At 33.1% G+C, this 12,731-nt stretch overlaps 1 protein-coding gene across 4 annotated transcripts in view; it reads left to right on the top strand.

Moving 5' to 3' along the window:
- The first annotated feature begins 11,458 nt into the window (after positions 1-11,458).
- Positions 11,459-12,731, top strand: part of LOC112460870 — a 4,324-nt gene continuing 3,051 nt past the window's right edge. Inside the window, exons 1-3 of one of the 4 annotated variants that reach the window (XM_025025803.1) lie at positions 11,459-11,622; positions 11,779-12,120; positions 12,410-12,707. In XM_025025803.1, the coding sequence (XP_024881571.1) occupies positions 11,789-12,120; positions 12,410-12,707 (630 nt within the window). In that variant the 5' untranslated portion in view covers positions 11,459-11,622; positions 11,779-11,788. Of the gene's footprint in view, positions 12,121-12,409; positions 12,708-12,731 lie in introns of all 4 variants that reach the window. The other 3 variants (XM_025025786.1, XM_025025811.1, XM_025025795.1) reach the window with 3 other exon arrangements.

Here is a 12,731-nt window from a genome sequence, read left to right as displayed (position 1 = left end):
CCGCGCCGCAGAGGAAAAGCCTGCGAAAGCGCGGGCGTTAAATCGCGGTGAAATTTGCGAATAGATCCGTCTTTTCGCGATAGTAATGCGTGCGACACCGCCGGGCCAATTTCTCTGCGGCAATTCCGCACGGCATCGGGAGGAGAAATACATAAATCTCGGCGACATTGACGGCTGAGATGTCGCAATCGTTTCACGTGATGCGTACCACATCAGATAGGCAAATCAAATCAAACGAGGAGCTCACGAAATGGAGAAACGCGTGCGACACAGAGTTATAATTTTCCCTGCAATTGCGATTATTTAATATCCCTCGCATGGGTCAGTGTGTTATGTGATAATTGAGAACAGGCTTCAATGATCGTCTCGTTTACATCATGGGAAATTTGTTTAATAATCTTGTTTGCAGGCGTTTATATCAATAATGTTTCTGAGGTTTGCAATAGCTGGCGATGCGTGACTCGCGGTGAAGCGAACTGGCACACTGCCAAGCCAGTTTTTGTTGAATATTCTTTTTTTCAAACGAGAATCTTGAAGTAGTATTTTAAGTGATTAATATATATAGATAAAATGTAATAATATTAAATATAGTTTTATGTGAGATTAACATTATACATCATTAGCGGGACAATTAAGTTTGGACTGAGACCGTTAAAAAACACACAAAAAAGAGCAAAAATACTTATTAATATCATTATTTAATATTGTCCCCGCTCTCTTCTGTACAACATTTATTCATTGCTCATACAACGAATCAAATGTCCAAGAAAACGCTTTTTGTCGAATTTCCTTCAATATATACTCTCGTCACAGTCTATTGGATCGATGTAAACGTAAACGGTAAATTTTATAAAGAGATGATGAAGAGATTGATTGCTCGAGTTCATCGCGTTACACTTGAGTTTCATGAAAGTGGGTCCTGGTTTCTTCTGCACGGCAATGCACCGGTGCATTCTTCGATCATTGTCTCCGAGTTTTTGATGAGGGATCCCCGTGTTATCCCATCCATTCTATTCGCTTGATTTAGCGTCGGCTAATTTTCTTTTATTTTATAAATTAAAAAATTGCGATAAAAGGGAACGAGATTCGAAAATGTTTCATCGATCCAAACTGTGACGAAAGAACTAAAGACGATTCGAATAAAAAAAAAAAAAAATATTTTTTCAGGTATTTGTATGCGCGATGTAAACGTACAGAAGGAGGACGAGAACTATATTGAATGATTATATCAATAAATATTTTTTGTGTGCGTTTTTTATGGCTTTAGTCCAGGAACTTTATCGTCACACTGTGCATGAAACACAATAAATTTAAATAAAATATAATAATATTAAAAGATATATCTACTATTGAACGAACATATATATGTACGATGACGATATATTGCAAAAGATATTTCAGACATCGGAACGTTACATATATTCTTCATTAACAATCGTTATTACAAATCATGGACCGCTCGAATTTATTGATATTCCATGCAGTAATTTATTCTAATAATTTAGAAGAGAGTAGCGTAATAGCTCGCTGTGCAAACGATACGAGAAATTTGACGCGAGGATGAGAAATAAAGAGACCGCCCGCTTAATGATCGGAAAATCCAATTCTGTGTGCGCGAGCGGTAAGTTCTTCTGGTGACGATTTAATTAGCAGAAGCTCTCTATTCGTTCTGAGTGTGTTACATGTGATGCTACTCGGGGAAAGTAAAGCTCGCGAAAATAAAAATGAAGGAAAGGCGAAATGGGGAAGAGTTACGAACGTGCAAAGTTATCTACGAGGAGGAATCTCATAAGAGGGAACAATGACGCGAACGTGTCTACTGTCTGGCCACGGTTCACGGTCTTCAGAACTGTACAGAACGTTTTATGATTTATTAGCAGAGATTTATCGATGTGCGAACGAATGATGAAAAGATCAATTTTTACGATCAATGCGAAATCACAAATGTAATATGAATAAAACCATATGATTTTTATATGGTTTCTTAATAATTAATCGCGCGCGCGCAAGAATTATCAAGATAAATTTGACAATTATTGGAAATATCAGAAGTATGTATATATAGTGTTTCTTAAATACTGTCCTATACTAATATTTTAGGAGTTAATTTCTAAGATTATTTTATGAAGAAAATTGTATATGAACATAATGCATGCAGTTTTAAATGTCTTGTTTTAGAAATACGGAGTTTTAAAAGTTTTGGAAAATTGTCGTTCTTTTCTTAATAGCTCTTAAGCGAAAAAAGGTTTAAAAAACTTAATTTTTTATGTCTAACTTTTTTCAAAGTAATATTGATCAAATTTGATACAAGTATATCTTTAAATTAAATTGATCATCTTATGTTAGTTATGTTTAAAACAGTAAGGTATTTAAACTTCATTTCTATATACTATTGGCTTTTAAAAAAAGAGCGATTATAGGTAAAAAATGAAGTTATGTAATACCCTGTCTATTTATTGGCGCAAATTTGAAAAAGAAACTTCTTTTTCTTTAGGAGTTATCAAGAAAAAAACCATAATTTTATAAAATTTTTAACATTTTATGTCTTTAAAACGAGGTCTGTGAAATCATGTGTTTTTTAACGTACTTTTTTAAATATACTTTTCTTCATAAAATCACTTAAGGAGGTTCGTTGCACAAATCAATATGATAAGAATTAGTTCAAATTTACGGAGGATATTCGTCTATGCTAAAGTTGAAGACAATTGTCTGCACGGTTGTCGAGTAATTAATTATTGAAGTTATACTCGTATCTCTCTTTTATGCACGAGCGATATAGCAAAAATGTTACGACACCTGATGTAATGTAACTCTCAAAAGCATATTAAAAATAATAATATTTAATAAAAATAGATACGAATAATTCTTTACATATTTAGGACGAACTTTTATGAAGACTGAAATTGTTTGTGTCTACATAGTTATCAAGAAATTCTAAAAATAAAACAGCATATTGCCATATTCCAACGTGTATAATAACATATTTGGGTTTCAATTATACAAACAACGGTTTAAAACAGCTAATTAAGAAACAGCTAATTAAATGCATTCCACATATTCATTTGCTAAAACTCGTTTATTTCACGCGTCGAGAACACACCTATAGTCTTTCCCCTGCCCCGCCACCTGCCACGCAACGTGATGACAGCAACCAAATTCCTTAAAAAATCAACTGCTAAAATATTGGACAGTATTTAAAAAACACTCTGTATATGCATATCTTAATTTGACAAATATATAAAGTAAACCGTTGCACTTATCACATTAGATATCAAAGTAGTAACCATCACGAATTTAAGTTCACTGTTTTACGCAGAATGCGTATACGTGCTGAGCGGCTTGCTTGACTGAATACATTTCTCTAAATACATTTTTCCAACCTAATATTTCTCGCGCAAGGACTTAGCCGGGCGTGAAAACCTAATATGGATCCAGGTAATATTTATCTGCGAACGTTTCTCCTCACGCCCGAGATTCGTGCGGCGCACATCTCCGATATAAGTACATTCGCTCCATAGAAGGCGAGGAGTTCGCCGATTGACCCGATAATTTGTTCGATCAGACTTTTGTTAGCCGCAGCAGAGCGAGCAATGTCTTTCTCCGTCTCCGGCGTAAGGGTACCAGGCACCTACGCTGCCTCGGAAAATAATCGAAGATCTTCTCTGTCGTGTTCCGTGAACCGTGGGAAGAAGCCGTGTAAATCAGATTAGACGCCATTTTGAAACTAATGAGCCGGGAAACGGGGCTGAATCGAGAGAGAGAAAGAATGAGAGAGAGAGAGAGAGAGAGAGAGAGAGAGAGATTCCTCTCTCCTGCAGTTCCTCTTACTCTTCTTCGTCTTTCTCCAGCCTCGCTTCGCCTCCGATCTCTTTCGCTTCCTCTGAAATTTCCGAAGCATTTCCCTCTTATTTCCCTTTATTCCTCCTCTTTGTTCTCTTCTCCCGTTCCCATCCCCAGCTATATCTTCTCATCCACTGCATCCTAGATCGGCCTTCTGTCTCGTTTGCATCCTTTTCAGTACTTGCAAACAATAACGCATTCCTGTAGCCGCGGTACGGTAATTAACCATTTGTTAGACGTTGCGGAAACAATGGTCCACGTCCGTTTACTTCTGAGTTATCTCCTTTTACTTGTACAATAGTACGTCGGTGCGGCATGATTAGCGCTTTAAAACAAAAACGATCGAGATTTTCCGATTTAAAGATACGCTATTTTACAGCATCCGACGAGTTTGCGATTAACAGCAAAATGTTTTAATTAAATGCAAGTGCAATCTGCAATTTGAGACTCGTGATTATCGCGGTGTCGAATGTCTGGAAAAAGGCTCTGAAGATTCGAAAGATATCTACAAGAACACGTATTTCTCCGAGAACGGCGGCACGCCTCACTCATTCCTCGTCCATTCGTATCGTTTTTCGTTTCTCCATACGAGGCTCATAAATATGCATATATATACATTATATATACATTCACTATATTACATAAATATACATTCGTCCTTCACACATAATTCATGAGTAGGAAATTTTAATCTTCAATTTCTCGCAATACGTTAAGAATTTGTCTAAGTCCACTTTAAACGATAATTTGTATCAGAATTTAACATTAAATTTTATTTATAATTTTATATTCATTTTATTTATAATTTTATTTATAATTTTGTGTATATGAAAAAAATTGGAATCACGCGGTGCATATAAAAGTATTACGTCCAAACTCTAGGGTTTTCATAGATTTTCGGGAAGCGAAAGAAAAGCTATAATAGAGAAAGCTTTGCCTTAAGGCTTTCGGCATCTTATTTTTACAAACAGACAAACATACTTTTATTATCGAGACCATGTGTTATAAATATTATTTGGGCAATACTTTCGCTGCCAATCTAGATATATTCTCTTTTTGAAACATATAAATTTTTAAAACATACAGAAAAACACAAACATAAATCATAACTCTCGCCGATCGGCAACCATTAGGGTTTTTACTTATTTCGGAAAAAAGAAGTCGTGAAGTCCACATTACATAACAAAAATATATATTAAAACGTGGTATAAATACACGCGCGGTATAAATAATTATAAGTGGAACCGTGTTTTTTACCGCAAAATCAGACGAAATTATAAATTTAAAATAGGTTTAACGTATACGTTTGACGATCACGCAAAAAACGAAATGGAAAACGGAAACGGAGGGGAGAGACTATTCATTATATAATCATGTATATTTTTTTTAATATTCTCAAGTAAATTTTACAATCTAATTGCTTTTATAACAATTATATTGTCGAGTGATATCTTTGATTGTTGAGAAAAGAAAATCTCGGAAAATATTTCTTTTAATATAATTATCTCATTAATTTATGTATGCACGATAAATGTCAGATAAACCTAGCAAGTCTTCGGCAGTCTGCAAAAAATATCATTGTAGCTCCCTTAATCTGACACATTCTCCGCGGTGTCGATAATCGCATATTAACTCCTGTCTTTACTAAAATATATATACGGAGACGCAGCGAGAGCGAACCACGCGATAAATTCCCATCTCTTTATGCGGTTTGACCTATTAATTTGTTATTCCTTCAACAATCGTGCTCGTATCTCCGCTGAAGTTCGCGCGAAGTTAATTTCGCCTGACCGCATTAAATCAGAGAATTTAACGAACGCTTCCTTCTGACCGATAAAATTTGTAATTTACGACGCTTGTTTGCATGCGGACGAGATGAGAAATGTAACGCGGAGGAATGATAGTCGCGCTTAATCGCTGAAATTTTCACCGTTCACCGCCGCGCGGTGAAAGTTTCATGTGTGCGCGTGTGAAATGCGGTGAGAAAAAAAAATCTTTGGCTATTAATCCCGAAAAATAGTGTTCCACGCGCCCAGCCTCGTCCGCAACGGTGACTGCTAATCAGGATAACGGCGTTAAGCCGCTTAGCCGAGCGTGCGAAGCTAAACGATGATAACAAAAACAAGCGTGCATAAATTGTGCGAGTGAGACGAACTTGGTAATATTCGAGCGTTCAGTCAGGGATTTAATCCCGGTTTACAGATAGGACGTCCAGGGAAGAGCGACTTTTTCACCCACTCCCGCTAAGTGTCACTCGTCCCCGACGTTCGCCCAGCTCGCGTCCAGTTTCGGTCCAGGAAACGCATGTCGGTCTACTGACTGTGGAATACAGCTAAAAAGCACGCGCGGTTAGTTCATAAAAATAAGCAAAATGTATAAGGGTATAACACTAAACGAACATTGCATGCACTCGAAGACGATTCGAATGCCATTGTTCAATTTCTCGCGTGCAAAAAATGTAACGTTCTTAAAGATAAAAAGAAAGTTTAAAAGACGCAATCATAGTTCATTAGAATTGTCCGAAAGTATCAATGTTCATCGTAATTAATTAACATAATTATTTATCTAATAAATAAATATGATAAAAAAAGTTATTTATTAATAATAATTAATTAAATTTAATTAATTAAATAATTAATTAAATTTGCTTATTATTAGATAAATAATTTTTTTTATATTTTTAATATAAATAAACAGTTAATTTTTAATTAATTATTTATTTATTAGAAATGTGCCATTTATCAGAAAGTATTAGTAAAATATTATTAGTAACGTAGTTTTAACACACACACACACACACACACATATATATATATATATATATATATTATCTAATAAATAAATCTAATAAAAAGTTATTTATTATTAAATAAATATAGTTACTTTAATTAACTACTTATTTATTTAGATAATAAATAAGTATTTTTCAGAATTGTTAGATAATAAATAACATTTCTCTACATTCTTATTTCTTATTTTTAATATAAATAAGTATAATTTAATTAACTATTTATTAAAAAAGGTAATTATTTATTTTAGGACACCGCGCCGATGACTTTAAGCTTGACATATGTTGTCAAGGACATGACTCTGAGTAACTTTTTTTATAACTTAATCGGCGGTCATTGCTTATTTAAAAGTTATGAATAAAAGAAATCTTGGTAATTATTTATTTTATAGAGGACACCACGCCAATGATTTTCAGCTTGACATATGTTGTCAAAGACATGACTCTGAGTAACCTGAGTAACCTTTCCTCATAGCTTAATTGGCGATCATTGCTTATTTAAAAAAAGTTATGAACAAAAAAAGTTTGAGAAGTATAACAGTTTGTGTTAGTGCTAAGAGAAGTAATTTACTGATATGTGTGTATCGTTAGCTTTTTGCTCGTGTGTAATAAAGGGATATCTTTCTATAAGAGATAAATTATTACTATTTATGACAATGTTAAGACAGTTAAAAAAGAGATAATCGATTTAACAAGAGGATCCCATAAATCTAATTACTGCGCTAAAAGTACGTTGAAGAGGACAGAAATAGATATACAGCCGAACTGGATATAAATAACTATATATATATGTCACAGGTGGAATCGAATCTGTTCACCAGACCGGAAAGAGCAACACGATTGCGGGCACGATAGCGAACTATCCCAGACAGATTAGTACCGATGCTCTCCTGGGCGAATATATACTTGCAGCTAATTACCTGCATGCTGCGTCACGCTTCCGCGGCAGGAATCCTAATTATTCGCGACTTACATTCTCTCGCGCTGTTCATTACACTGAGAAAAAATCCCAAAAAATATTTATTAGGTGGCTCCTAATAGCATATTTACTTATTTTTTACACATATTTATTTAGAATTAGATATTTTTATTTCAATTAAATAAAAATATCTAATTCTAAATAAATATGTGTAAAAAGTAAGTAAATAATGCTATTAGGATGAGCCACCTAATAAATATTTTTTTAGATTAAAATATTTTTTTCTCAGTGTAGGGGACAATAATTTTAAGAGATCTAGCCGAGAGATCAAAGCAATCAAATTTGCGAGATCAGATGGAAAAATCACGGTCACAAATAAATCGAATTAAATATTCAATTAAATATTCAAAGACAGAGCAAAAATTTTGCTTGACTTGAAAACACGAAAATTGCAACGGGGTAGAATTATTTTGCATAAACATATAAAATGAGACGCAGTAAAAAATACAATAAAAAATAAAATAAACAATTAACAATAAAATCCAATGAAGTTATATGAAATACGACTCGCAATAATGGATGCTTGGTGATGAAAGTACGGCTATTGAAGAGATTAAAAAGTGGATAAAAAATGATGAAAAAAATAATTGTTTAATAGGTTTTAAAACACCTGATATTTTTTATTTTACTACCACAGTTTATTCTTGTGTTTACAAAGCACATTTTTAATTGTGACAATATCAAACAATAATTAACAGTAATTTTCAAGAAAAATTAACGTATAATCATTGAAAATTGGTTCAATTAGTACCACGTTGATATGTATGTATACATATCTGTACACGTACGTTATATATGATACGCATGATTGTATAGACATAAAGACCGTTTATTTTAGCTTAGATCGAAACCCTAAGCTAAAATAAACGGAACTATTAATTGGAATCGTGTGTAAATTCTACTGTGCAGACGCCGCCATTTACGCAAGTAATTTAAGTCGGTATACATACCGACAATATATGCACGAATTAAATATCAATATTGTTATTATTTGCAAGTAATAATCAAAGTTTTTATTTCATCAATTTAAAAAAAATATCTTTAACGTAAATGTGTTTTTATCTGCTGGGCCTCTAATTTAAAAAATTGTATATAAAGCTATTATAGTTCAAATTCAAAATATTTTAAATAAAATTTGGCAAATTTACCATATATTATATAAGAACAAATAAGATTAAATTTGTGTAAGACAAGTTAATTTCTTTTAAATAAATTATTTCTTAAATAAAATTCTCAACAAAGTAGGCAATATATTTCTTTATTATTTCTTTATTATTTAAAAAATTGAACGCCTAATCGAACCGCCCATTGCACAGCTTTCATAATAACTATAATCTTCTACAGTAGAGGTCAGTAAAGACAAGGTTGCAAAATTATACAAATGTATATAGAAATTTACCTACAAACGAAATTTTAATTTCTTATAAAATACATTAAAAACATATTAGATATTATTTACGATAAATATTGAAGAAATTAAAGAGCCGCGATGCTAACAATAATTATAAAGTTTTTTCTGTCAAGTGAAAATGTTGATAAGTGCAGAACGTAACCGATTGTTGATATTGTAAGTTACGATTTCGAGATACGTGCATAAATCGATTTAAGCTGTGTTCCACGCTCTTGACACTCGAGTGTCGTTCTATATTTGTTACTTACAGAAAATTGAATAAGAACAGAGCACGCTCTTTACGCTAAGAGAGTGATCCTTCTGCAGAACATCAAAGTGGAGAACAACCTGGTTTACCTGTTCAATCATTTGAACAAATAACAGAAGGAACAAGCGCACTTCATTCGTATTCGTTTTATTATACAATGTAATAAATACCCAATTAGTTAAATATTAATTTTTCCACACAATTATAACGTACCGTACAAGTATAAACATTTTTATTATTGTACTTTTTTTACTTTTAATCACATCACATTTTTATGCAAACCAAGCACTTCAACTTTAGCGAATTATAGTGTGGATCCTTCCGCAGAACGTCAAAGTCAAGAATACCGTGTTTGCCTATTCACTCATTTAAACAAATAATGGTAAGGAACAGTCGCACTTGATGAGTAATTATACGTTTTGCTTATACAATAAAATGATATCCCATCTAATATTCAAATATTTACTATTTTCAAAGATAATTTATAACTGTAATATTTTAAACAAATTAATTTGCTTACTTTTTAATTACACATCAAAAATATTATTTTGATTCATTAGCAATATACACGACTATAACATTTTAAATTTTAGAGTAATTAAAACGTCTAATAATGCATGTTTTATTTTTAATCATGCCGTATTCGAATTTACAGAAATGTTTCGAGTTTTTGAAAATCAATGGTCTCTTTCTTACGGATTTTGATTCCATTGTGTCATAGCATTTTAGAGTCGGAAATTATCTGTATTCAAGAAAAACCGTACGTAGGCATCGCTTAAACAACCAAAAGAATAAAGAAGCGTTTTTAATGAGTAATTATTCGCTTTGATTTTAACATTATGCAATTCATTCTATATAACATTATGTTTTTCTTTCCAATAGTAACAATAAATTTAAAAATTATTTTGATATACAGGGTGTTGCAGGTCAAGTCAATAAAACTACAGGGTCGACTTATATAGGAAATTGTGAATGTAAAGCAAAAAAGTTCCTATAAACATAAGTCCGAAAACGTATCGCGCAGAGTACTAAACTAGAATCTGGGAACCGATCATGTATCTTTTCCTCTAAGACGGAAACGTGAAAAGTGAAAAGTTTCATATAACTATCTCTTTCTATATTGGTGTTGAATAGAAAGAGATAAACTTGGAAACGTGGAAAATGAAAAGTTTATCTCTTTCTTTAAGAGATAGTTACATGAAACTTTTCACTTTTCACGTTTCCGCTCTAAAAAAAAAAGTTAAATGATCGCTACCCAGAACTCGATCCACTCTACTCGAGAAGAAAAGGGGATGAGCGAGAGGGAGAAGTGCGGCCAACCGTCCTTTTTTGTTGGGTTGAGTTCAGTAATTTAACCTATAGCATTAGAGGTTGCATATAATAATTAAAGGAATAGGGAACAGGGAACAGGGACTAGGGAATAAGGAACAATTTAATATTAACATATGCATTGTTCACATGGCATGTAGAATATAGAATAAAATTTCATTACTGTTCTTTAACGCTATTTCTCTGTTCGTTTATTCTGTGTTAATAAATTACATATGTTAACAAATTTCATATATTAATATTGAACAGGAGGTCGATTCTGTATTTTGAGATAAGGTGAAAATTACAAAAAGTGAACAGATTTACTAAATTTCAACAAATGAAATTGTAGATTCTCTAGTGAATTTTGTCTCTTTTGTAATTTTTACCTCGTCCCAAGATACAGAATCGACTCCCTGTTCCCTATTCCTTTTATTGTGCGCAGCCCCTTAGAGTCACAGTATAAGTATACACAGTAGAGGAACTGAACTTTTTTGGTGGTAATAAGTCCTACCAGAAATATGGCTTTTATGTATGACAAAGAGAAAGATATTTCTCTCTCTTTCTCTCTTAAGCGTTCGTACAGCCCAGAAGATGGCGGCGAGTCCGTGACCTGGGACCCACTACTGACTACATCAGAGGTGCCGACGCTCAGTGTCACTACTGTATGTACTTATACTAGAGTGCGTTCAGGAATACGTTTAGGCGCACTTAGATAACTCTAATGCTATAGTGCACGTAACTATAGCTTAGAATTACCCATGTTAAATTTTTGAACGCAGCTCTGTGTTAGAGTTACCTAGGTGTGCCTAGGCGTAATTTGAACGCACCCCTGATGTACTTTTCGACAACAATTGAATACCATTGACCAATCAAATGTCTGCTAAACAGAGGGAGGACGGTCGCAAAGCAATCCGTCTTTATCTTCTCATGACCCGGGCGCTAGCATAAGAGTTCACATTCCAGTGTTGTATATATATAGTTCTATGACTTGGTTTACACCGTAGAAACTCTTGATACCAATTGGTATGAAATGTGTACGCGATCTGGTAATTAGGCAAATTTAAACTATATATCTATATAAACATTATACACTCCAATAAGTAAACCGTGCTTTTTTTTTACATTTGTGAGAAATTCTGGAAATGCATATTAAGGCGATCACTGTATCGCATTCAGTATCAGACGATTAATCTGTATTACAGGACGGTTATAATGGCACCGACAAGAAAACGTAGCAAGTTTTGGAATTATTTCGAAAAATTGAAACCATTGCTAGTAAAGTGCACGACCTGTAAAAAAGAAATTAAGGTATCTACCCCAAAAAACTACACAACCGTAATGAAAAGGCACTTAAGTAAACATGGAATATTTCTCGATAATGGCACTCTCTCACTACCTGACGATTTAAAACAATATTACTCGAAGTTACCGGAATATAAGGCAAAATGCAATAATTGCGGCAAAACATTATCCTTCTTAATAAATTTTAGAAATTTACGAACACATTTAAGAAAACATTCCACAAGTATCCAGAGTACAGATGAGTAAGTACACAATCAAAAAATTATTAAAATACTAAAGATTATAAAATAAATGTAATAATAAAACAATCAGTAGCTAAAGAAAATTGAGTGAATAATAGTTTCAGGGTATCCATATAATATTTATTCGCAATTTTGATCACAAATGTGCATGTACACTTGGTGCGTTTTTTTTTTTTTTTTAATATGTTTAAAGATCTATACGCAATCTGATAATTGTGCAAATTTTAACTATATATCCGTATAAACATACATCCTAATAAGTAAACCATGTTTCTTTATGACCTTTTAGAGAAAATCTACAAACGCTTGTTGATGCAATCGCTGTACCACATTTAGTGTCGGACAATCTGTATTACAGTACGACACCGACAAAAAAGCGCAGCAAGTTTTGGAATTATTTCGAGAAATTGAAACCTTTGCTAGTAAAGTGCACGACCTGTAAAAGAGAAATTAAGGTATCTCACCCAACAAAATACACAAGAGTAATGAGAATGCACTTAAGTAGACATGGAATATTTCTCGATAATGACACTTACACACTACCTGACGACTTAAAACAATATTACTCGGAGTTACCGAGATATAAGGCAAAATGTAATAATTGTGGCAAA

Source organism: Temnothorax curvispinosus, unplaced genomic scaffold (assembly GCF_003070985.1).
Source record: "Temnothorax curvispinosus isolate PA1 unplaced genomic scaffold, ASM307098v1 QBEX01001173.1, whole genome shotgun sequence".
Taxonomy (NCBI): Eukaryota; Metazoa; Arthropoda; class Insecta; order Hymenoptera; family Formicidae; genus Temnothorax; species Temnothorax curvispinosus.
Note: the sequence above shows the minus strand (reverse complement) of the source record. Positions and strands in the feature narration are given on the sequence as shown.